Below are 27,275 nucleotides of genomic sequence, written 5' to 3'. Positions count from 1 at the left end.
TATGTCATGATGGTATAATTCACGATTAACTTATTTGTACAACTACAGGGGTGGGGGAGTTCATACTCTAGAGAAGCTGCGTGTGTGCGTGTGCGTGCGTGCATGCGTACGTGCGTGTGTGCGTGCGAGCGAGCGCACACTTCGTTTTCATCCGTTTTCATGGGTCATGGCTTGGTCTCTGAATATATATCATTTTGATTGAGACAAATAATTCTACTTAAATTGAAAATCAGCCCCATTGAGTCAGGAGATTCTGAACCTGATCCTGAGGAAATCTAATCTTCATTTAGAGCTTTCGAAGTCAGTGAAGATGAAAACCTGCAAACTGCAACAGGAGTTGTTGACTAGATCTTAGACTGATAAATAACAGCTATCATCACTGCCATCGCTATCATCACTACCATCACAATCATCACTCCTATCACGACCATCACTGTCATCACTACATAACTACCATCACTATCATCACTACTATCACAATCATCACTCCCATCACGACCATCACTAATATCACTACCATCACTCCAATCACTATCATCACTATCATCACTAATATCACTACCGTCACTCCGATCACTATCATCACTACTATCACAATCATCACTCCCATCACGACCATCACTACCATCACTACTATCACTGTCATCACTACTATCACAATCATCACGATCATCACTATCATCACTACTGTCACAACCATCACAACCATCACTACATCACTACCATCAGTAATATCACTACATCACTACCGTCACTACATCACTACATCACTACCATCACTAATATCACTACATCACTACCATCATTACATCATGACCATCACTACATCACTACCATGATGCTGCGGTGGTAATATGGACGTGAATGGTATAATGTGAGACGTTAACAGTGCTCCAGCTCGTTTTACTCACTCACAGAGGCACTGTTTTAGGTTTTAGGATTTGGGAAAAGGACTACGTAGAAATATGTATTGAATCGTCAAAAATAATCATGAGATTGTTTATATGTTAGCATACCGGAATCCTTGATTTGAGTGAGTGAGTGAGTCAGTGGGTGGGTGAATGAGTGACAGTGAGTGAGAGAGTATCACAGATAGATATAAAAATGATGTAAAACTGACATGTAAGCTCAGAACTACTTATTAAGGATTACACATCATAAAAATAGTTCATAAATCGTCGGGAAGGTCAATCACCATAGCAGGGACTGTGGGAAATGCTACCTAAATGTACATTATTTAAAGAAAATACTTGACTGTTTTCACATTGAACAAATATCCCTTGTTATATGCTTGTGGAACTGATGTATGTTATTGCATCTCAGTAGGTTAGACAGGTTTTCGTGATGTCAATCAGTGGTTTCTCTGCTACCTTTGGTACCTTTTGTGAGTTGCTTGAACCACATACCCATGCTTGCCATAAAAGGCGACTATGCTTGTGGTAAGAGGCGACTAACAGGATCGGGTGGTCAGGCTCGCTGACTTGGTTGACACATGTCATCGGTTCCCAATTGCGCAGATCGATGCTCATGTTGTTGATCACTGGATTGTGTGGTCCAGACTCGATTATTTACAGACCACCGCCATATAGCTGTAATATTGCTGAGTGCGGCGTAAAACTAAACTCACTCACTCACTCATTGAACCACAACTAGTTTCAAGCCTCGCCTAGTAAGGGTGCGTGAACACTATTGAGTGAGTTTGGTTTTACGCCAATTTTCCAGCAATATCACAGCAGGGGATACTGAATATCAACTTTACGTTAGTGTAGAATCAAACCCGTGTCTTCTGCAAGACGAACGAACGCTTTAACCACTAGCCTACGCATACAGACCGTATTTAAATGGTGAGATTAAGCGCGCGAGGTGATAAAAGAAGGAAAATTGTACTTGTTAACTGAAACTGAACCAGGAAGTAAACATCTCCTCGTTATACAGAGAATAACCGTCACACCAGTAAAACCTTGAAGCCAACAAGATGATTCTGTTACCGGGTATATAGTTGGTCTGATATTAGGTGAGTGAGTGAGTGAGTGAGTGAGTGAGTGAGAATGGTTTTACCTCGCTTATAGCAAATATTCTAGCAATATCACGGAGAGGACAGCTGACATGGGCTTCACTCATTGTACTCATGTAGGGAATCGAACTCGGGTCTTGAGCCTGACGAGCGGACGCTTAACCATCACGCCCTTCAGATTTTAGACAATTTATTTTTTTATCTAAGCGTATAGTCACACATAATAAGGATATCTTGATATTTGCAAATTATTTAAAGTAACATTCAAAACCTGACTAAAACGGGATGAATTAATTATCTTAGATTAGTAAGCTTAGTGAGTAATACGTGTGTATTTTTGTAGTGAGTGAATTTGTTTGAACCATTTTTATGAAACATACCAGAATGTGTATTGCGCAACCAACAGTCACTCCAATCACATGCTCCTACAACCCGCAAGGGACACAACCCTGCCCAGTGAATTGTAGTGGATAGGCGTATTTCTTCTACAATAAAATTGCTTCCATAATTATGTGTGTAGACGTAATTACGAGAACGAACGATCTCACAACCATCATTTGCCCTTTCCCACAACTTCATCACATGATCTTGTTCTGAGGAAGATTAGCTTTCGAGATTTAAGAAAGCGACTATTTAAAGATGTGCAACGTCGTTATCAGTCTTCTTGAAACACATGCCTGCAATATGTCTGAAATACCTCTTTGACGAAAAGCAGGAAAGAAGGGTATACTGACCAGCCTACTCGTCAGCTGGTTGGCCAAGCTAATATCAAGGTTGACGATTCAAGCGAAAACGCAACGACGTCAACAAATGTGATGGAATTCACTTTATTATTTCGTGTTTACACCATTCTGTTTAATATTGATGCAAAGAAATATTAAAATAGCTGTAAACAATACACTTGTATCTTGTTTCTGGGTTATTTACTGTCTACATATTTGATATATCTAGCAAACGTGATCATTCAGGTTGTCGTAGGCTCTGACGGTAGCTTGTGCTGTTTCTGCTACCTTGAACCGTTTGATCAGTAGCTCGTTTTGAGATGGATGAACGTTGCTCAAATAGATCATCTGAAAAGAGATGAAGCACAAGTCCGAACTACCACTGACAGTATTATCATCCGAAGTACTCACCGAACTCAACCCCACTCTACCATTCAAACCGATAATCACAACAACCCCCATGCCCACCCAAAATCACACTTTTACCTTCATACCGTTAACTATCACTCTCACCCTGTGTCACTCTCACCATAACTATCATTCTCATCCTAGCCATCACTCTCGCCCTAACGATCACTCTCACCCTAAAAATCACTCTCGCCCTAACCGTCACCCTCACCTTAAATGACACTCTCACCATAACCATCACACTCACCCTAGCCATCACTTTCACCCTAAACATCACTCTGATCCTAATCATAACTCTCACCCTAAAATCACTCTCACCCTAGCTATCATTCTCACCCTAACCACTCTCACCATACCCACCACTCTCACCATAACATTACTCTTACCCTAAACACCACTCTCACCCTGAATATCATTCTCACCCTAAACATCACTCTCACCCTAAACATCACTCTTACCCTAACCATCACTCTCAACCTATCACTCTTATCTCAAACCTCACTCTCATCTCATCTCACCATAACCATCACTCCCACGTTAAACATCACTCTGATGCTAAACATCACTCTTACCCTAATCATCACTCTCACCCTAAACATCACTCTCAACCTAGCTATCATTCTCACCCTAAACATCACTCTCACCCTAAACATCACTCTTAACCTATCACCCTCAACCTATCACGGTTATCTTAAATCTCAAACTCATCTAAACCACCACTCTCACCATAACCATCACTCTCACTATAACCATCACTCCCACCCTAAACATCACTCTGATCCTATCAGTCTCACCCTAAACACCCCCCTACCCTAACCATCACTCTCGCCCTAACCATCACTCTCACCTAACCATCACTCTCACCCTAACCATCACTCTCACCCTAACCATCACTCTAACCCTTACCTTCACTTTCACCCTAACCATCACTTGCCCTAATCATCACTCTCACCATAACCATCACTCTCACCCTAACCATCACTCTAACTATAACCATCACTCTGATCCTTATCGTCATTCTCACCCTAACCATCACTCTGATTCCTATCGTCACTCTCACCATAACCATCATTCTCACCCTGACCATCACTCTCACTATAACCATCACTCTCACTAAAAACCATTACTCTCACTCTAACCATCACTCTTACCCTAACCATCACTTGCCCTAACCATCACTCTCACCCTAACCATCACTCTCACTCTAACCATCTCTCTCACTCTAACCATCAATTGTCCTAACCATCACTCTCACCCTAACCATCACTCTGATCTTTAACGTCAGTCTCACCCTAACCATCACTCTCACCCTAACCATCGCTCTGATCTTTATCGTCAGTCTCACCCTAACCATCACTCTCACCCTAACCATCACTCTAACCCTTACCTTCACTTTCACCCTAACCATCACTTGCCCTAATCATCACTCTCACCATAACCATCACTCTCACCCTAACCATCACTCTGATCCTTATCGTCATTCTCACCCTAACCATCACTCTGATTCCTATCGTCACTCTCACCATAACCATCATTCTCACCCTAACCATCACTCTCACTATAACCATCACTCTCACTCAAACCATTACTCTCACTCTAACCATCACTCTTACCCTAACCATCACTTGCCCTAACCATCACTCTCACCCTAACCGTCCTAACCATCACTCTCACCCTAACCATCACTCTCACCCTAACCATCACTCTTACCCTAACCATCACTCTGACCCAAACCGTCACTCTCACCCTAACCGGCACTTGCCCTAACCATCACTCTGATCCTAACCATCATTCTGATCCTAACCATCACTCCCACCCTAAATATGACTCTCACCCAAAACATCACTCTTATGCTAACCATCCCTCACTCTCATCCTCGCACACGGGATACCAGGTATGTGTTCACTACTCACCCTGATCGGCAAGTCGGACAGCACCCTGAAACAGGTCATCTTTGCAATGTTCTCTCCAATCACGTCGTTTGTCGTAGTGAGCAGATCCTTCAGGATGTCCAGGTATTCATCGGTGGTGTGTCCTTTAATAATGAAATACATGCAGTTTATTTCATAACCGGTTCATAACGTCTATCACCGAACCCATATCGACGTCTAAAGTAGATCTAACTGTAAAACTTGATTCTGATTTCATTGTACGAGTTGGAGCATAAACTGACGGCCAAAAGAAACTTTACCATGCATGAGTGAGGTGAGTATGGTTTTCAGCAATATTCCAAAAATGCCCTGAATACAATCCATGTCTTCGACATGACGAGTCAGCACTTTAACCTTAATGCTACCACACCGCTCCTAAAGATGCAATAAGTAAAGTGTATGGAAAACTAACTGACCAAAATCCACATTTACATTTACCGTCATACAGTGCTTGAAAATAGGCAACTTTTCGAATTGAGTAGGGAAAAATGGAACGTTCAACTTTGAAGCGTAATGGACAGTTACATAAACAGTCACACTTCACAGTAAGGGTGGTTATGGCCACCTTTTGCTACAAATCTCTCCAGAGCAAATATGATATCTGATGAAGCTATGTAGGACAAGTAGTCATTCTTCATGGAATATCTGGATCAGACTTTGACGACGTTGACAGATGTGTTCATGAAACAATATGAAATAGTCATGATACCAGGTGTACGTGAGAGGTGAGTGTACCCTGCCCAATCACTACAACCATCATAAACATATGCAAAGTGCAGTCAAGTGTTCATCTGAAATAATTCGACAACGTATGCTATAAGTTAAAATAAGGAGTTGCACTGGACATCATTTTTGTCACTGATGCATCAAATTTGGAAATTTCCTCCCCAGGTCTACCATTAAACTCATTGAAAGCTTTATTGAAGTATTGAATGTTGTAGGTTTGATCAAACATTTTCTGAGCAAGACTGACATTACGCTCTTTGAAATCCTGATGAAAAGAGCACGTAGATTGTACCTCACCTAAATGTACACACCAAAGCCTCGAACTGTTGGAATATTGCTCGAGATGAAAGGGAAGTTGACTATTGGAAATTTGAAATTAACCCATTTTGTCATACTGCCTTTGATTAGTGTTTTTTGTCACAGATTTAATATGGAACAGCTGAGGCGGCTTCACTTGTTTCCTAAATTTCATGTTCAGGCGTTGAATGGTGTATCATTATTCGTCAGCCATTCTACTTCTAAAATCCTTTGCTTGTCCTTCGAGTTAAGTTAATCATTTGATATCATGTTGCGGTAGTATATGCGTTTCATCGCGAAGCTTGCTTAATGGAATGGACACACAATATAAAGTGATCTTTAAAGTCTAACATTGTGTCCAAGCTTTCACATCTTAATGATGGAGGAGGAATCGATGCAGAACAAGATGACTGAGAAAAGAGATATATGTAACTGTTTAGTTGATGATTACCGGCCTGGTAGAAAATCATCTCTGTGACGTGCAGCGTCCCGTTTCCGAAGTTTCTGGTCAATCCCGTCAGCTCCACGCCTAGCTCCTTGGCGAAGTTTTCACAGCCATAGAGCGGAACAGCTGAATATTGGTCATCCATACTGAACAGGACATCGGTCAGTGCTGGCCACCGGCAGTCATCTTCCACGTTCACAACTGAAATGATAGCTTACAAAATATTAACTGAAAAGAATAATTTTTTATAGTTCCTTGCTGGAAAATAGTTACTGTGTAGTTGGATGCTCATGCTGTTGATCACTGGATAGTTTGGTTCAGGCTCGCTCATCTACAGAGGAATATGTAATAGTTGCTATAATATAACATGATTATAGTGACGGGGACCAGTATAAAGTATAATATACTTTGCCTATGTCTAAGTCGAATATTGACCGCGGCCTCTGTATTTGGAAAAAAAGTCCGTGTATAAAGTTATTAAAAATCTGATTGTTTCTGCACAAATTTGTTATACAGACAAATACATTGCATAATAACTGCTAACCACGTAATACGTCTTTTACTCAGCCCATGTTGAGGGGTATAGGAAGTGATCGAAGGTTTCTGGTATATAGCGGAAAACGCCGAAACCCGCCTTCTTATCTGCTCGCAACTTGCCGTAACCTCCAAGACGACTCGTTCCCCTATCGTTGAATGTTATGTGCGAAAATACGACCAACCAATCAGAATTCGTATTCAGGTAACTATGAAAATAAGTCCACAGTACATAAATCGGTTATGGAATGATGTGATTGTTTAAAAACTGGTGGAAAAAAATATGTAGTCAGTTTAAAATTAAAAATAATGTAGATAATGGAGTTAATTTAAAGCCTAATTTGAAGCTTTTTTTAAAGGACAGGATCGGACTTGAGCTTGAAATGTACACGTTCGTTTGTTTACAGGGCAGCTGTCCAGCAAGCAGGTTGTGAGCATTTTACATGCGCTTTACGGTAATAGGTAGAGCAATTCTAATGAGCAATGGGTTTCAAAAGAATGTATTTATAGTATATAACTAAGCAGCTTTAATGTTACACTTTAGGCTTTCATTTCACTTCAGAGTGGATAACTACTTATGACATTTCTGGTGGCTTTCACATTTTTTCAGCATACTTATCGTAAATATTGGTAGAGGAATCATTCTTAAAATATAGTAATTTACGTATCTTGAGAAGAAAATAGGTGCATCTTCTACATAAAGACAACACATTGTCTTACCTGCAAGGATGTATGGATTAGCTAGCTCCTGAAAGTGGAATAATATAGAAGTTTTAATTTTTAATTGTAGTATAATCTCTTCATGCCGAGCTACTGTTTATTCAAAGTGTGTCTGAGAGAGAGAGAGAGAGAGAGGGAGACAGAGAGAGAGACAGAGAGGAGCAAGGAATAACGAAAATGGCCCAGATACAAACAACACTCGTTTTTGTCCATGTGTCTACAACAAATTCACCTCTAAATTCCACTTCTAAATAAGCCTACATACGCAATAGAACTGATAAATAACCCTACATACGCATTAGAACTGATAAAATAATTATGTCGAGGAACAGTTACCTTAAAAAGATGAAGGACGTCAATGCCAGAAATATCATTAATAGTTATTTTGATGGTGTCAATGTCCTGCGCTTGGTTTCTTCCTGCTGCCGGTGTCATTCGGAACTTCAATAGGTACAACTTTTTATCCGCGTTGGCCGCCTCGGTCGCCATCAGCAAAGTGGACAACAGGCAGCATATGGCATTGAATGTCTTCATGGTTGTAGCAATTCGGTTAGTTGGCCAACCTGGAAGTATCAACGGTAAAGTTGTCATTGTAAAGTGACTACAATCGAGTTTCGTTCCACTGGTTGTTGGTTGGTTTTAGCAGTATTCCAGGCGCCATTTTATGGCGGCAGTTCGTAAATAATAGAGTCTTGACCAGACAATCATGTGATCAACAGCATGATCATCCATCAAAGCAAGTATAAAGTCAGATCGGCAGTATTTCAGCCATATCGTGACTATGAAAGTTGTAAAATTGTAAATGAAGTAAAAAATATATATTCTTGCCTATGTGCAAAGTGAGTGAGTGAGTTTAGTTTTACGCCGCACTCAGCAATATTCCAGCTATATGGCGGTGGTTCGTAAATAATCGAGTCTGGACCAGACAATCCAGTGACCAACAACATGAACATCGATCTGGACAATTTGGGACCGATGACATATGTCAACCAAGTCAGCGAGTCCGACCATCCGATCCCGTTAGTCGCCTCTTACGACAAGCATAGTCGCTTTTTATGGCAAGCATGTTTTGCTGAAGGCCTATTCTACCCCGGGACCTTCACAGGTAGCCTGTCTGCAAAGGACAGAGTGGGTGAGTGAGTGAGTTATTATTTACCGTCAGATCGGCAATATTTCAACAATATCGTGACGGGAACAATCTAGTGTATATCAATTTGAAAATCGAGAAAGTTAGGTTATAAAAACCTGTCATCGAAGGACAATAGAAATACAGCTATATGCAGTTAAGACTATTACGCTGTCGTGAGATTAAATCGCTACAGACAGGACAAAAATAAAAATACCAACAACAGAAGGCAGATCACCATACTAGGGACCATGGGGACTTACAATACCTTTGCTACCTGTGCAAGGGACAGAAAGCTAAATGAGTAAGTGAGGAAGTTATGAATTAACGTCACGTCCGTAATATTTCAGCCACATCGTGACGTGAATAAACACGATTATAAAAAAATATGCATATATTATGTGAAACTCGTCAAAATACGGTAAAACAACGAGAGTATCACAATTAGGATTTAAACCTAGCATATGAAGTTAACAATAACAGCACAATTTGGACAAGACATAATATAAAAATAGGCTATAGATCACCAACAACTGAAGGCAGATCACCAGACTAGAGACCAAGTACAATATAAAATGATCTATGAAATAGATCAATATAAAATATAATATCACATGTACTGGACAAGAGATAATGTCTCCAAATGGAAATGCTGAAAATACGGTCTCTTTCATGTACAAATTTGCATCAGTTTGGAGTATGTATCGAAGTCGCAAAGGAGACCCATTTACTGACAGTACCCATTTACATCGAACTGGTCTTCAGCATCCCATGTAGGAAGGTGAGTGAGTGAGTGAGTTTAGTTTTACGCCGCACTCAGCAATATTCCAGCTATATGGCGGTGGTCTGTAAATAATCGAGTCTGGACCACACAATCCAGTGATCAACAACATGAGCATCGATCTGCGCAATTGGGAACCGATGACATGTGTCAACCAAGTCAGCGAGTCTGACCACCCGATCCCGTTAGTCGCCTCTTACCACAAGCTGAGTCGCCTTTTATGGCAAGCATGGGTTGCTGAAGGTCTATTCTACCCAGGGACCTTCACGGGTCACCATGTAAGAAGGATCCAACGGATGTCTGTTACTGGATGTCTCATCCAGACTAGATTATTTATGAGGAATAATTTTGCATATTGCGGAGTTAAACAAGTAACAATTTCTGACTGTGCAAACATGTTCATTTCACCAATCAGACATAAGCTCTTACCTTATACTTCAGCAACTGCCAAATGTCTGATATTGAAATATCTTGTATGATTATATAGAGAAACTACAGCTGACTCACCATATATTAATTACTCGTGTAGACTGGAAGCATGATAAGCTTTGTATAGCCACAAGCAGAGCGTGCACGACATGATTGAAGAATCATGAATATATTCCAACATGTGGCATCTCATTAGGTATTATACCTTCTCGTATTAAATGACACATATGGTGTTTATCAAACAAATTGATCATTCTCTGAATACACATTGCTTTTTTCCGTATCTGTGAAGTGTAAAGTTATTACTAATTAAAGTAAATGAAATGAATGTAGGAAATACATGCATTTCTTCACGATTTACTCTAATTTGATCATTGTGGATTGAGCAAATGCAAGGTTTTATGTTTACTAATGTTTATTTTCTTATTGAAATGTTATCATAGCTAAAAGGAAATAACAAGGATACTATTGCACAAAGATCTTAGCGATAGGGGGATAGAAACTCCCATATCTTAATACTGACTTATATATAGTCATACCGCTACCTTGCTTTGTACAATGGCAGAGAAGACCGTTACGCGAGACAACAGGAATATTTACGCTCCGGGTCACAAATATTTCATTTCCAACAAACAAGAAGCAGATAAAACAATGGAAGCCTAAGACAATATTCCAACAATTCAACGACGGGACGCCAGCTAAGCACTTCCATTTTCGGAATCAAACTATGCCCTTTGTAAATGTCCCATCTTAGTATCTGATCGTAAAGAAAGTCTGGTGACAATCCGTTCTTTGCTGTCTGGTGTCCACACTGACTCTGTGAAGCGCCTGGGTGGTTGGCTTGTCAAAATCATTTTTAGTACAAATGGTTTTACACATTCGGTTTGGGCTGAAAGCCAAATGAATATTCATTCATTCAGTCATTCAGTCATTCATACTGAGTAGAAATGTTTAAACGTGAAAAATGCTAATATGTTTAGTGGGTATGCCATCTCCGAACTACGCCCTTAGTGTGTGAAGACCATTACTGGTGCCACCTTTCGTGATATTTAAAACTTATCATTTTTCATTATTTTTAAATGTTTACTTATCGTATTAGTCCTATGTCCACATCACGCTGTTCATTTAATCATAATGTTACGCTTTATAGTGGTGTCATGTTGAAAGTTCATCATTGTAACTTGACCTTAAAATCACTTTAACGTTTCCGGTTTTATCGGTGTGACGTCATCTATATATCAACATCACGTTTCATCTTGACTGGTATTATGACACAATGAAAAAATGTAAGGATTAGATTTGCGAATGTTGGTACCATATCCACACTAAGTCATTCGTAAGCGTACGGTGTAATAATAATTTACGAAAGGTCATTACGTTATGAACGCTTCTTGGAGCGGAACCTAGGTCATTGAATTAACAATGATTATAGTTAACGGATTAGAAACGGATTCGGGATTCGGGATTCGGGATTGGGAATTCGAATCCCAAATCTGAATATTTTCCGTGAAGGTCTGATTTAGAATATTTAACTACAGTAACTCATTGTTACGCAAGAGGCGACTAACGGGTTCGGGTGTTCAGACTCGCTGACTTGGATGCCACATGTTAACGATTCCCTGTTGCGTGGATCGATGCTCATGCTGTTGGTCACTGGATTGTTGGGTCCAGACTCGATTATTTTCAGACCGCCACCATGTAGCTAAGATATTATATAAGAATGAAGATTTTTATGGATATCAACTTCTTTATGAGAGAACACAACGTTTCGGAGTTAATGCTTACTCCTTCATCATCACCTGATGAAGGAGTAAGCATTAACTCCGAAACGTTGTGTTCTCTCATAAAGAAGTTGATATCCATAAAAATCTTCATTCTTATGTATTTTCACTTCTAAATGACATTCAAAGACAAGATATTATATAGTGCTGCATAAAACTAAACTCACACTCTCACTGTACCACAAAGCAACAGAAATTGCACTAAATAAGCCGTTTTGAAGAACTCTAAATGATACTGATACGCTTTTCTGAAAACAACTAGTATCGTCACTGTTGATAGTGGCTGCCACACATATGCTTAAAGTATCGGAGGAAAACATTAGATTTCTCATGATTAAAGCACAGAGCCTTTATGTCATCATGTGTTGTTCCCCTTTGCCCTTCCTGACTACTGCAGCTCAGTGTATGAAACTCCCACAAAAAGACAGGAAGCCCACAGTCAGTGAATTAAAAACAGATTTAATATAAAATATTGCCAACTCTGTTACCATGTGACCAGCCCTTTTCCTAAATATAGGAAATCGAGGTATTGTGTTAAAAGAAATTAATTAATGAAATACTTGTAGTGAGGTAAACTGAAATGTGTGGAAAAGCAAACATGTGCACAAGCAAATTTAATAACACCATGACGTGGTGGTCACTGTTAATTCATTTAGTGTCACTGCCATCAGAAAAGAGCGACATTATTCACTGGCTGTAAGCATTCTCTAGACCAGTCACATGTAGTGTTCCCGTTGTAAATGACACGGTCAAATATATACACTTGGAAAATGCATTGGCGCACAGGACCGGCTACAAAATATACTTGTAAGCCCGCCATCTAATTAGCTAGCAGCGGGCCGCCGGGTAGGCGCTATTTCATACACTGAGTTACTGCTGCAGAAGTGCAAAGTATAAGGTTTTAAAGTATAAGATTTTCACTGGTCACAAAGGGACCATGGGTTGAGGTACCCTCGATGTTTCTTTATGTTCCTCAGAGAACCGAAGTACCGATTTCCATTCGCAAAAACATCGGTAAATTCCGTGCATCATGCGTCATTTTATGTTATTCGAGATAAAACTACAACGAAGTACAGAATGAGTTACTATTATTAGCGGGGTGTATTACAATGCACCCCACTTGTACACGGGGAACATTGCAAATTTAATAATAGAAGAGCACTCAGCCAATCATACAGCAACATTTATGTGTGAGGCCAAATAATATCAAATATGTCTTTCCTGCATTGGTTTTTGACAGCAGTATATCTGAAAGGTAGATAATACTTTTAAAACGTTCTGCCAAGTAACTTCAACGTTAAAGTACTGACTTTTTCTTTCATTAAAAAGTCAGTGGTATGAAGTAGGATATGTAACTGTGTCTAGACGATACCCTGGACGTCATCAGATCTCGGCCCTTATTCACGAAACGTTCGTAATCCAAGAATTCTTAACGTTCTAGCCAGTGAATTAAAAATAGACTTAATAAGTTCGAAGGGCTGCGACTAGTGACTAGATCGTCTCACCCTTGTGTTTCCACAGGGGGAATCAGTACCTCACGAAATATACATCACAAAAAACGGTCTTGTTCCACAAAATGATCTGTGACAATAATGATGCCTAATTTAATGCCCTATTCTCAGGTACATACTGAGGGAATGAGGATATATTGAGGGAAAATTTTAAGTGATCACATAAAAGCACTAGTGTTTTCTTATTATTTTCCACGTTTCTTCAGAAGCTTTATAGCGCATAGCTTGTGGAAAAACCTGGGACAACATATAGGAACACTTGTGCTTTGATGTAATCTCTTATTTTGTCCGTCAGTATATAATCAAAATCATTAACAACTCTGTTATTAGTAGAAGTTCCGTGTAAATGTGAACGTGGTTATGCTGCTTATATACTCTTAAAAAAGTAGGGGATAATGAACTTTGAATTTGGGCAGAAAGCGTAAACGATAACAAACGTTTCAAGGACAGACATCTTATGAACGCACCACCATTTCCCTCTATTACTACTCCTAAACACAACGCATGATATGCACGTGCACAACGCAGTAGCACCATACACGTGCATGGGGTCCCATTCTTCATTTTGGCGGTTTTTTTTAAGAAGGTCGAGAAAGGACTTAGAACAATAATTTTGACTCTCATCTTGCATCACACATTTGTGTTTGTTTCTAGTCATTTGCTTTTAAATGAAAATTGTATACCTACAAATTACATGCCATACACCAATCATCAGCAAGGTGTCTACATTCCAAATAACTATGGTTGTAAGGAAATGCAAATGGTGATGCACTCTCAAAACATTCAATATTATCATATTAACATTGATTGACTCTGAAAAATCTCCCAAATATTTTTTATTGTAAATAAAAAATGAAGACCCCTACTTTTTTGAAGAGTATGTATTTATCACATAGCATGTAAATATAAAATAACCCCTGAGCATATCATATTTAATGTGCTTTGAAAACAGGTGTTGTTGATTAGATATATACATGTCTTACATGTCACGCGCAACAGATGAACAAAAAGCATCAAATGAACCTTTGAACTGACGCTTTAGATTTACTATCACTAACCATCCAAAACGATGAAATATTTGAAACATGAATATTAATCAACATGCGGCAAAATCATTACTAGTTATAGCAATGGGATCTTTCATAAAACTGAAAACTAGACAGGCATCTATACTTCTTGGTATCATTCAGTTTATTGTTTATGTAGTCTTTGATGATGAGGTCATCATGCAAATGTGTTTTGGGATAGTAGGTAATATTCTGGATTGAATAAACCTCGTCCACAAACACCTGTTGGTGTCGATAAATTGTATATCAATATGTAATAATTGTGTTTTTCCTCAGTATTATTAGTTGATACAATAATGGAGTGAGCGAGGGAATATAGTTATCGGCCGCTTTTAATAATCATCCTCTCGACTTCGAAGAGACCCTCTTTTCAAATCTCATTTAACGCATTAATCAGCAATGAATAGATACAGAAAATGGTCTAATGGCCAAACCTCTCCTCACATACTTGGCACAACCCTATATTGTCTCACTCGGTTATGGCAAAAATTGTTTTCCAGCAACCCTATTTGGCATACGAGGTGCCTGAATGGTTTGGTGAGGTTAGGCACGCTGATTTGACTGAGACATGACCTGATATCCCAGTTACGTAAATGGATGCTCATGCTGTTAATCTTCTCTCCAATCCACTTTGTTTTCGGTCATGGCATCCGACGAACCCCTGAAGAATCGGGTTAGAATTGGTTTCTTGCAATGCAAGCCATATTTGACACACGAGGTGACTAGATATTGCTGGAGTATTGCTGATTGCGACGTTAAGCAAGAAACAAACAAATCACGAAGTTGAAGCTGGAGACTTCAGACTCCAGAAGCAGGCTAGGAGCATAAGAGTGTTGTGAGTAAGTGAGCTTACGTCGTACCCTGCAATAATCCAGCTATATGGCGGCGGTCTGCAATAATTGAGTCTGGACCAGACAATCCAGTGATCATCGGCATGAGTATCTATCTGCGCAGTTGGGAACCGACGTTATGTGCCAACCAAGTCAGCGAACCTGACCACCCGATCCCGTTAGTCGCCTCTTATGAAAATCACGGTCGCCTTTCCTATTTATTTTTTTTAAAAAGTGTAATAACAACAAAAATGTTAGGTGCACAAATAAATGTGACGCGCCGATGCCCGAGAAACATTTCACTTTCACTTTTTTGTATTTAGCTTTATAAATATAGGATCACAGATGTTATGTAACGTATCATGCTGTTCCACCAGTTGCCAACGGTTCAACATGTGCGAACATTTTGATGGGTAAGTGAGTCAGGTTTAACACATCCTGGCACATTTTTCAAGGAATTCTTATTTCAGTAATAACATGATTATTTCTATTTAGGCTAGGATTAGGAATTTCTTCACCAATTCAAAACAATTGCAATCCCACCCTTGATTTCAAAATGTGAAATCAAGACCCTAATGCCTGGTTATTTCACAGGCACGTCTCATTCTGCCGAATGGCTTGACAATTTGATCCATTTTGGGTAACTTTCAAAAATGGATCGATGCACAAAATAATGAACTTTTCCCACTCATTTTTATTGACATGGCGTATGTCTGGTACAAAGATCAGAGACGAAATTATTTTTTTCGATGAGGTTTCAAATGATAACGTGATAGTTGTTGGTCAGTTTAGAGGAAGACTCCAGTCCATTGTTCAGCCTCTAGGTACCCTCAATATGTACAACGTCAAATTTGACGATGGTACAATCAAGCTGCAATATACCGAACACATGTTTTTCCTGAAACTCTGCAAGCCCCTCACAATGACTTACTTGACTTCGATACAGACAAACTTTTCAATAATAATTTGTTTTTTTTTTATGTTCCCACAATGAAAGAATGTCCTACGTCTGTCTACAGCGAAAAGTTTGAAATAACTGACTTTTTAAAAAATGTGAATACTTCGAGGAAAAAGCTACATGACCTGAAAGTTGTTCACCTATTCATCGTCGAAGATTGGGATTTTCGCCAAGTTCATGACAGATGAACAGCGTAGCCTAATGTCCACATTCATCATGAATGTGAAAACAGGGATGGCTCTGATTGTGAACATTATCAGCAGCGTTGATCGACACCTCAAGGTTATTCAACGGGAAAAGATCCTATGTTTGCCCCTGTAAGGGATGTACTTACAATAAAACAAAAAGTCCTAAAACAAGAATGATTGGATAGCTTACCTGAACATGCACAATACCTTAATCAGAATGATATTGACACATTATGGAAATCCGGTGAACTCGGCCTACACAATCCAGAATCAACGTTGAACACTCTTGCGGAAATATTGCTGAGTGCGGCGTAAAATTTAACTCGCTCATTCTATTGTGATGAGTTGTGTTCAAGACGAAGGAATTTTGTATTTTTAAAATTAGAATCATTTCCTATTGTGTTAAAAAAATTGTCATAATATGTAGCAAAAGTATTGGTAACAACTTTTGTCTCAGTTCAAGGGAAAAATCGACTTTACATGAGCATGTTCATTTTGACGGGATGTCTGACAAAGATTAAAACGACATCACCAGAAAGCGACAAAAATCACCTTCCACTTTCAGTTGACTGGCTATAAAAGTCCAGATTACACTCGGCAACCTGCATTCGTTTTTGTGGAATTTCAAGGTCAATCGGTACGCCTTGCCTTGACGCTGCAACACTGAATATCCCCATTGGCAGATTGCACTCTGGAGATTACAAATCCTCTGTTGTCAGGCCTCTGAATGCTCATCAGCTCGTTACAACCGAACAGACATAACAAATGACTGTCCCCTTACTGTCAGACTTTGAATCACCACTGTAAGCCTAGGATCGGTACATCCAGGTACAATATTTGAGTGATCGTACTACCACAGATGACGGCAACGGCAACAGGTTGAGAGTTTCTGAGTGAGTGAGTGAGTTAATATTTAACGTCACATTGGCAGTATTGCAGCCATATCGTGACGAGAGCATTCTTCAAAAATGAATCTATGTACATGATAAAAAGGTGTCGACGAAGGACAGTAAAACAACTAGAATATCACAATAAGAAATAAAACTTTAAAACTAATATCCCTATTCAGACAATACAATATAAAAACAGGCTATATAGATCACCAACAACTGAAGGTAGATCACCATACTAGGGGCCATGGGGACTTACAGTACTTCTGCTACCTGCATGGTCCCTAGCTGGATTTACACCATCCCCTCTGCTGCTGGTGAGTGTATGCAAGATTAGCCTCAAATTAAAATGACAGAAATACTACGGCTAAAAAAATGGAAGATCAAATTTGACTTCAAATGTTTTGGGACTTACATACCCTCTCAGGACAATAATTTTACAGTGCTTTAACCTCCCCTGGAGGATACAGCCACTAACACTCTAAGTTACTAATTCAAACAAAATATTTATCTATTTACAATTCATTTAGCAAATCTAAGTCTTTTAAAAATGCAACAATTAAATGAGAGCTAATATTATCAAAAAGATCCTTCAAAGCTCGTGAGTTAAAATAAATTATCCCTTGTGATGGAATATTCAACACAGTCAAGCAGGACATGCTTGACTGTGATTCTTTCATCACAAGGGATACAAAACGGAGGATCTTCACCTTTTAATAAATATTCGTGAATATACCCCGTATGGCCAATGCAACATCGTCGCATAATGACCTCCTCAAATCTGGACTGACAACCCAAGTAAGTATAACCAATATAAGGTTTTATTGTATGTAATTTATTTATACCTCCTTGGGTATCCCACGTCTTCTGCATCAGATCACGGATATAAGATCTTATTGTAGCTTTATAATCGGAGTATGGAATAAGAAGTGGTATCACAGATTTGTTGAGTGCTGCCTTCGCAGTAAGATCGGCAATCGTGTTAACAGAAATGCCTACGTGACTGGGTAACCAACAAAGGACGATGTCGCACTGGCCAGTAGCAAGGTTATTATACAATTCAATAATTTCAATTAAAAGTGGATGTTTACAAGAAATATTTAATAGCCTGAAGGCAAGAAAGAGAGTCGGCATAGATTACATACTGTTTATGTTTAGGGTGTTTTTCAATATATTTAAGAGCCGTTAGTATGGCGTTAGCTTCAGCTGTAACAATAGAACTGTTGTCTGGTAATCTAGAAGATATTGTTCTGGATCCAATGACAGTGGCTCAAGCCACAGCGCCACCGTCCTTGGGCCCATCTGTAAATAAGGGTTTATAATTGCTATATTTATGTTTTAATTGATTATATTCTTGTTTGTAATGTAATTCATTAGTTTTTAATTTTTAACTACTATAGCGTTAAGCCATGAAGAAGGAAATTTCCCGGATGTCCAAATATCATCAAATATATACAAGAGCGTTTCTAAACAGGATTCTGGTAAGTGCTTCAGGAGTTGATAATGTATGTTATCAGCTCCTGTAGCAGTGTCATGAGCTTGATCAAGAGCAGTGTGGAGTTCATGAATAGAAAACGTTTCATTATAATTTTCCCCATTATTAGAATTGAAATTAGTAGTTTTCTTTTCCTGTTGTTTTTGATATTGCTGAAATTTAAGTGTATAATTAGGAGTGGAAGAATGTTTAGCGAGAGTTTCACCCAGTTTATTCTCAATATCTGATTTATCAGTAAGTAATTGATCCCCATGTTTGAGATGATGGACAGTAGATTTAGTACCTTTATCTTTAGTTTTCTGGACCATGTTCCATACCTTGGACATGGGTGTCCGAGAATTTATTTTGGATACATAATTTAGCCAAGATTGGCGTTTCTTCTGTTTAAAAGTACGCCGTGCTTCAGCATTTAAAATTTTAAATCTATTTAAATTATGCACCATAGGATGGCGACGGAAATAATGTTCTGCTTTTTTCCTTGCCTTCCTAGCTTGTTTGCAGTCATCGTTGAACCATGGTTTTCGAATATGTGGAACTGCAGAAGAATGTGGTATACACTCATCAGCTATGGAGTCCAGTTCAACAGAAAAGCACTTAATAGCATCAGGAACATCAATAAAACGTTCAGGTTTAAGTTTTTCAGCACACAGTGTTTCATATAAAGCCCAGTTAGCCTTTTTAAAATTTCGTCTTGATGATGGAGGAACATCGGATGGAGTTACAGCTTTTAACATAGTAGGAAAATGGTCACTTCCACAGAGGTCATCGTGGACTGACCATTCAAATTCATTTAGTAGTTCTGAAATTGTCAGTGATAAGTCAAGAGCAGAATAGGTCCCTGTACCAGGGTGTAAATATGTGTTGGAACCATCATTATAAATACATAAATCATTGTCAGAACAAAAGTCCTCCAACAATTTCCCTTTAGTGTTTGTAGTTATACTACCCCAGAGTGGGTTGTGCCCATTTAAATCTCCCATTATAATACAGGGCTTCGGGAGCTGATCGTATAGAGCTTGAAGATCAGTTCTGGCAAACGTCGAAGATGGCGAAATATAAAGAGAGCATAGCGTAAACGCTACATCTAACGTAATTCTCACTGCAACAGCCTGCATATTAGTATTAAGTGAAACAGGGCTTTGAATAACGTTTTGTTTGACTAGAATGGATGATCCGCCAGTGGCCCGATCACCCGGAGGTGAAAAACAATGATATGAATTAAAATGACGAAAATTAAATGTATCTGTTTGTTTTAAATATGTCTCTTGGGGACATATCGCTGAAGGTATAAAATCTTGGACTAATAGCTGTAATTCATGTAAATTAGTCCTTAATCCTCTGCAGTTCGACTGTACAATATTATTGGAATAAACTATCTTTTGGGGGGATTTATTGGGGATCTACCCCGCACTCTTTTAGAGAGCGACAAGCTATGTGCCCTAGAATGGACGTTTTCAGACACGTCCATGTCCTCCAAAGATCCATATTTGTTGTATAGCTGAATTTTATTTTCCGACCCTTTCGGGGCTCTTCCACTAAGCTTTTTTGAGGCCTCATGCTTCATTTTAGTTTTGCTTGTACTAACTGACTGCGTATCAGATGACGATTGAGATTGTGAACGCGACTGAGAGGGTGGCTTAGGATCAGAAGATGATTCTGACTGCTTTTGTGACTTACTTGGAAGTGATTCCGTAGTTTGAGATGATGTAGTAGGATAGAAAATCTGGGGAGAATCACATTCGACCCAAGTCAAATTTGTTTGACAGCTTGTGGAAGAAGTAGTTATTTTATGGCTTGGTTCAGTTGATGTTTTGGTTATAGAAGCATAACTGTCTGGAAGTTCAGATCTCTTTACAAGTTTTTTGGCATCAGAAAAACTGATATTTTGGGTAAATTTGATCTTGTTAATTTCCATGTGTTCTTTCCAAATCGGACAATCTTTCGAAAAAGATGAGTGGTTTCCTGAACAGTTGGTGCATTTTTTAAAGGTACTTGTGCAATCTTCCGTTGTATATGTCTTCTCACCACAGTGAGCACACACAACGGACAATGTACAAGTAGTTACACCATGGCCGTACTTCTGGCATTTAAAACATCTCAGCGGGTTCGGAATGTAGACGTCAACCTTGATGTTGCAGTAACCAGCCTTCAATGATTTTGGAGCTATCGGAGATGAAAAGGAGAACAGAAACGTGTTGGTTGGAACAGTTTCATTGTTTTTACGGGTTGAAAAACGTTTGACGCAGAGCACACCTTGATCTTTCATTTCGTACCCAATATCAAGTTCTGACATTTCAGCAAATAGTCGATCGCGGTCTCTGACGATGCCTTTGCTTGTATTTAAGGTCTTGTGGGCAGTGACAGTAACTGGAACACCGACGAACGATTCAGTGCTCATAAGGTTGGCCGACTGCTGTCTTTTAGCGCATTCGACCAGCAGCGCACCCGACCGTAACTTTCTTATGTTTTTGACTTCTCCAGCAATGCCCTGAATACCTTTAGATATGGCGAAAGGGTTCAGCTTTAAAGGTGTCTTGTCAATAGTTTCAATTACTAAAAAACGTGGCCAAAAATCAATTGATTTGGACGGTCGCAGGTCATCATCAATAGGATCAGTTTCAAGAGGACGTTTGGTTTTCTTAGTTGGGGTTTCATAAGCCATTTTTAATGTATACATTTTCATCATCCGAGCTCCCCACCCACCCCGAACTATCACAAGGACAATGCTAATGACAAGCGGGTCTCCGACTTGCAGCACCAAGGATACCCGGATGATATACTCCAGCAGAAAAATTATAAGTTTAATTATTCCACCAGATTGGCCCATGAGCCACCGCCTTCTGGGCATACGACTCTAGGCAAAAACATAAATTTGTAAAATGGAAATTCATAAGACTTAAAAATCGACCAAGACCTAATAATACACACAGTACAATTGTCAAAATTTTGTGCACCATTACATATAGTGATGCTCAGGGCTTGGCGTGACCAGCCGATTGGTTGAACCGGGCCCATTCAACCACCCGTCTAGGTGAAGTTAGGGCCGAAGTGGTGTGTTGAGCAATAGGAACAGTGGTCTTGCTCCTATTGCCCTCAACCACCAGGATCCCCTCGTCCACCGACACAGAGCCGCAACCCACGGCAAACGGGTTGGTGGACCAAATATCCCCCCGGGTCCACTACGGGGGTGTCGGCGAGCTCTTGGCGTTACCCAGCACCCACCACGAGGAGGTGGCTCGCCACGGGTGCCTCGTGACAAGAACATTTAATACTGAAATGGAATATATGTCGTCAAAGGACAGTAAAACAACTAGAATATCACAATTACAATTTAAAACGAGTGTGGAAAGTCAAAACTAATATCACTATTTGGACAAGACAATATGAAATATCACCAACGACTGAAGGTAGATCACCATACTATGGACCATGGGGACTTACAGTACCTATGCTACCTACATGGACCCTATCTGGATTTAAATCATCCCTTCAGTCGTTAGTAATTTAGGAAATCTAGCCATACATTAAAAAGACACTTATTCTACGATCAAAAAGGTGCAAAGTTTTTATTTACTTTGAATGTTTGTGGACTTACGTACCCTCTCAGGAGGACAATAATTTTATAGTACTTTAACCCCGTTTGAGGGTACAGCCACTAACAAGCACAGTTAAGAATTTAAACTAACAAGAATATTTGAATCTATTTACAAGTTATTTAACAAATCTAATTCTTATAAACATGCAAATTTTAAATGAGCACTTATATTATTAAAAAGATCCCTCATAGCTCTGGATTTGAAAGATGTATCCCTTGTGATGGAAGATTCAACACAGTCAAACAAGACATGCTTTCATCACAAGGGATACAAAACGGAGGATCCTCACCTTTATTCAAATATTGATGTGTATATCTGTGTGGCCAATACGACATTGCCGCATGATGACCTCTTCAAATCTGGACTGACAACCCAAGTGGCTGTAACCAATGTAGGGTTTTATATATTGTAATTTATTGATGCCTACTTGAGTGTACCATTTCTTTTGCATCAGATCATGGATGTAAGTTCTAATGCTGGCTTTGTAATCGGAGTATGGAATAACAAGTGGTGTCACAGATTTGTTGAGTGCTGCCTTCGCAGCAAGATCGGCCATCAGCAAAATCATTGTACAATTCAATAATTTCTATTAAAAGTGGATGTTTGCAAGAAAGATGTTTAATGCGGAATGTTGAGTGTATAAATAACCAGGTACAAGTGAAAGAACTGCTTCATCTATGAAATCAGTACTAAAATATTCTAGACGTCATTTTAAAATGCAAATATATGTTCTTCAAGTATTTTACCTCAGAAAATCGAAACCACGTTTTAGGCACAACCAAGTTTCGAATATTTTTATTCTTCTAGCCCTTTTAGATGACAAGCGTCAACATGACATTACTGTGTAGTGAAGCTCTTTGCCCACATTAAGCTAAAATGCACTTGACATGAATATGCGAACTACATTCGATCTTACAGGTACAACTCCTCATCTAAGTTGGCGACCGGGGATGCCATCAGCAAAATGGGCAACATGCATCATTTGGCATTGAATGTCTTCATGGTCGTAGCAAACTAGATGGCCAGCCTGGAAGTATATATCGTTATCGTTCTCACCTCAATATGATTAGAATTGTCTTTGGAGACTAGTATAACATCATGAAGCGTTCAGAGCATGCAGGATATCTTACAGAAACGACCGTTCCGTCTAGTCTCAGAGGATTTACATTTTCGTAAAACGTAACGACATGTGGATGTAAGACGACGTGCAACTTCACAATGTTAACGAGACAAAATACAAAATATCGTTTATTGTACATCTATTTTTTTTTGTTTTTGCAAATGGCAGTGGTATTACCAATTCAACGTTGAGCTGTAACTTACACACAATTGTCCACCTGTGTGCTCTTACTGTTGACATGCCTGGTGCCTTGTGAGAGGAGATACTTTACCATATCCAAATGTCCACCTGAACAAGCCATATGGGTTATGTCGTCACCAAAATCATCTTTTAGAGAAACATTGGCTCCTCTATCTACAAGTAATTGAAACACCCGTTCCTGTCCCTTATGCGCTGCCAACATCACTGGTGTCCTTCCGTACCTTCCTCTGCTGTTGATGTCCAGTTTGGTATGTAAGAGAACATATTTTACCATTTCAATATGTCCCCCATAACAGGCTGTATGAAGGATGTTGTCTCCATCAGCATCTTTTAGAGAAACATCCCCTCCTCTCATCACGAGTAATTCAAACACCCTGTCATGTCCAGAGTATGCCGCCGTCATCAAAGGTGTCCTTCCGTATCGTCCTTTACTGTTGATGTTCAGTTTGGTATGTGTGAGAACATACTTTACCATTTCAATATTCCCTCGAGAACAAGCGATATGAACGATGTTGTCACCATTAGCATCTAATAGAGAAACATCCCCTCCTCTCTCCACGAGTAATTCAAACACCCTGTCATGTCCAGAGTGTGCCGCCGTCATCAAAGGTGTCCTTCCGTACCGTCCTTTGCTGTTGATGTTCAGTTTGGTATGTGAGAGAACATACTTTACCATTTCAGTATGCCCTCCACAGCAAGCAATATGAAGGACGTTGTCACCATTAGCATCTAATAGAGAAACATCCCCTCCTCTCTCCACGAGTAATTCAAACACCCTGTCATGTCCAGAGTATGTCGCCGTCATCAAAGGTGTCCTTCCGTACCGTCCTCTGCTGTTGATGTCCAGTTTGGTATGTGAGAGAACATATTTTACCATTTCAGTATGCCCTCCAGAACAGGCTGCATGAAGGATGTTATCGCCATCAGCATCTATTAGAGAAACATCCCCTCCTCTCTCCACGAGTAATTCAAACACCCTTTCATGTCCCAAGTATGCTGCCTTCATCAAAGGCGTCATTCCGAACCGTCCTCTGCTGCTGATGTCAAGTTTGGTATGTGAGAGGACATATTTTACCATTTCAATATGTGCTCCATAAGAGGAAATATGAAGGATGTTGTCACCATTAGCATCTGTAAGAAAAACATTCCCTCCTTTCTCAACAAGTAATTCAAACACCCTTTCATGTCCAGAGTATGCTGCCTTCATCAAAGGTGTCCTTCCGTATCGTCCTCTACTGTTGATGTTCAGTTTGGTATGTGAGAGAACATATTTTACCATTTCAATATTCCCTCCAGAACAGGCAATATGAAGGACGTTGTCACCATTAGCATCTACTAGAGAAGCATCACCTCCTCTCTCTACGAGCAATTCAAACACCCTTTCGGCTCCTTTGTGCGCTGCCAACATCAAAGGTGTCCTTCCGTACCGTCCTCTGCTGTTGATGTCCAGTTTGTTATGTAAGAGAACATATTTTACCATTTCAGTATGTCCCCCATAACAGGCTGTATGAAGGACGTTGTCTCCATCAGCATCTATTACAGAAACATTCCCTCCTCTCTCCACGAGTAATTCAAACACCCTTTCATGTCCAAAGTATGCCGCCGTCATCACTGGTGTCCTTCCGTACCGTCCTCTGCTGTTGATGTCCAGTTTGGTATGTGAGAGAACATACTTTACCATTTCAATATGCCCTCCAGAACAGGCAATATGAAGGATGTTGTCACCATCAGCATCTATTAGAGAAACATTACCTCCTCTCGCTTCGACTAATTCAAACACTTTTCTACGCCCATGGTATGCGGCATTCATCAAAGGTGTTCTCTTGTCATCTCTTCTTCCGTTAACGTCCACGTTGCTCTGGGATAGGATATAGCTCACTGACCCTATGTCCCCTCCGTTGCATGCTAAGTGAAGAATGTTGTTACCTTTGGTGTCTACATGTGACAAATCACAACCTTTCTTCACTAGAAAGTCAAACACGTTCCCATGTCCTTCGTTCGCTGCCACCATCACTGGCGTCCTCATGTATTTCCCCGGTCTGCTGTTTATGTCCACTTGTCCTCCTGCAAAGATGTTTTGCACATGACACATATTTCCAGTGCAGCAAGCAGCGTGAAGTTCACTGTTTAGATCTTTGCTGACCTTGTCTTGTTTCCTTTGTGAACATCTTGCGGGAGAGAACTGCTTCCTACCTAATAATACAGATAATAATAACACACATATGTACTCCTCTCTGATTCACAGAATGTTACCAAAAGAGCTATTGTAGAGTAGTGAGTGAGTGAGTTTAGTTTTACGACACACTCAGCAATATTCCAGCTATATGGCGGCGGTCTGTGAATAATCGAGTCTGGACCAGACAATCCAGTGACCAACAACATGAGCATCGATCTGCGCAATTGGGAACCGATGACATGTGTCAACCAAGTCAGCGAGCCTGACCACCCGATCCCGTTAGTTGCCTCTTACGACAAGCATAGTCGAATTGTATGGCAAGCATGTTTTGCTGAAGGCCTATTCTACCCCGGGACCTTCACGGTTAATGGCACAGTGATGCCTATGTAAGGATTTGTATTGATTGGGAGTGAGTGAGTGAGTTAATATTTAACGTCACATCGGCAATATTCCAGACATATCGTAACGAGAACATTTAACACTAACATTGAGTATATGTATGGTAGAAAAACATGTCGACGAAGGAGTGTAAAACAACTAGAATATCACAATTAGAAATAAAACCAGCGTGGAAATGTCACTATTTGGACAATACACTATATAAACGCGAACATACAGAAGGTAGATCACCAGACTAGGGACCATGGAGACTTACAGTACCTATGCTACCTACATGGACTCTAGTTAGATTTAGATCATCCTTTCAGCTGCTGGCGATTGTCATAAATGTTAGTCAAAATTAAAACAAAAATAATACTACGTTTAAAAATCCTAGCAGCTTTAACTTGACTTGACAGTTTTTGGACTTACGTACCCTCTCTCATAATTTTACGATAATTCAACCCCTTTGATGGGACTGTCACTAACATTTCTTGTTACCAATATAAACTACCAATCATTAAAATACATCTATTTACAGAACGCATTACTAAAAATTCAACAGAGAAATCAATTTCCTTTAATAAACAATAATTAAATGAGAAGTAACGGTCTTAAAAAGATCCTTATCTGTTTTAACAGTAAACTAGTTATCCCTTATGATGGAGAAGTCAGGCAGGATAGACATGACACTCTCATCACAAGGGGTACAAAACGAAGGATCTTCACTTTCTAACAAGTATTTGTGAGTATATCTAGTATGGCCAATACGACGTCGTTGCATCTTCCAGCGGTTGTTTGTTGTCTTGCTTGGATTACTATTTCTTCCAAACTGGTCCTTGAGCTCCAGTCTTCTGGGCAAAGTACTACGGGAATATCTACTTTCAAAGCAAATAAAATAGAGTATATGTATATTATAAAGAGAAACTGTCGACGAAGAACAGTAAAACA

At 39.6% G+C, this 27,275-nt stretch overlaps 2 protein-coding genes across 2 annotated transcripts; both read right to left on the bottom strand.

Moving 5' to 3' along the window:
- Positions 1–2,824: 2,824 nt before the first annotated feature.
- On the bottom strand, positions 2,825–10,171 carry LOC137265841 (uncharacterized). The gene is made up of 6 exons (XM_067801303.1): positions 10,134–10,171; positions 8,134–8,360; positions 7,798–7,825; positions 6,550–6,744; positions 5,058–5,179; positions 2,825–3,084 (listed from the first exon to the last, which is right to left on the bottom strand). The coding sequence occupies exons 2-6, from the start codon at positions 8,329–8,331 to the stop codon at positions 2,962–2,964; spliced, it is 666 nt and encodes a 221-aa protein (XP_067657404.1). The 5' UTR covers positions 8,332–8,360; positions 10,134–10,171; the 3' UTR covers positions 2,825–2,961.
- A 13,597-nt stretch (positions 10,172–23,768) lies between these two features.
- On the bottom strand, positions 23,769–25,862 carry LOC137265049 (ankyrin repeat domain-containing protein 50-like). The gene has a single exon (XM_067800372.1). The coding sequence runs from the start codon at positions 25,860–25,862 to the stop codon at positions 23,769–23,771; it is 2,094 nt and encodes a 697-aa protein (XP_067656473.1).
- Between the last annotated feature and the right edge of the window lie 1,413 nt (positions 25,863–27,275).

The sequence above is a fragment of the Haliotis asinina genome, chromosome 15 (genome assembly GCF_037392515.1).
Source record: "Haliotis asinina isolate JCU_RB_2024 chromosome 15, JCU_Hal_asi_v2, whole genome shotgun sequence".
Lineage (NCBI taxonomy): Eukaryota > Metazoa > Mollusca > Gastropoda > Lepetellida > Haliotidae > Haliotis > Haliotis asinina.
This window is presented reverse-complemented; position numbering and strand designations above follow the sequence as displayed.

Bases quoted from the DNA above. Each gene is read 5' to 3' on its own strand.
- LOC137265841 (XM_067801303.1), bottom strand. From the start codon at position 8,331: ATGAAGACATTCAATGCCATATGCTGCCTGTTGTCCACTTTGCTGATG. The intron at 7,826-8,133 runs GTAACTGTTCCT...TTCCACTTTCAG, and splicing joins ACGTCCTTCATCTTTTTAAG to GAGCTAGCTAATCCATACAT. The intron at 3,085-5,057 runs GTGAGTAGTGAA...ATCTCTTTTCAG, and splicing joins TGTCCGACTTGCCGATCAGG to ATGATCTATTTGAGCAACGT.
- LOC137265049 (XM_067800372.1), bottom strand. From the start codon at position 25,862: ATGTGTCATGTGCAAAACATCTTTGCAGGAGGACAAGTGGACATAAAC.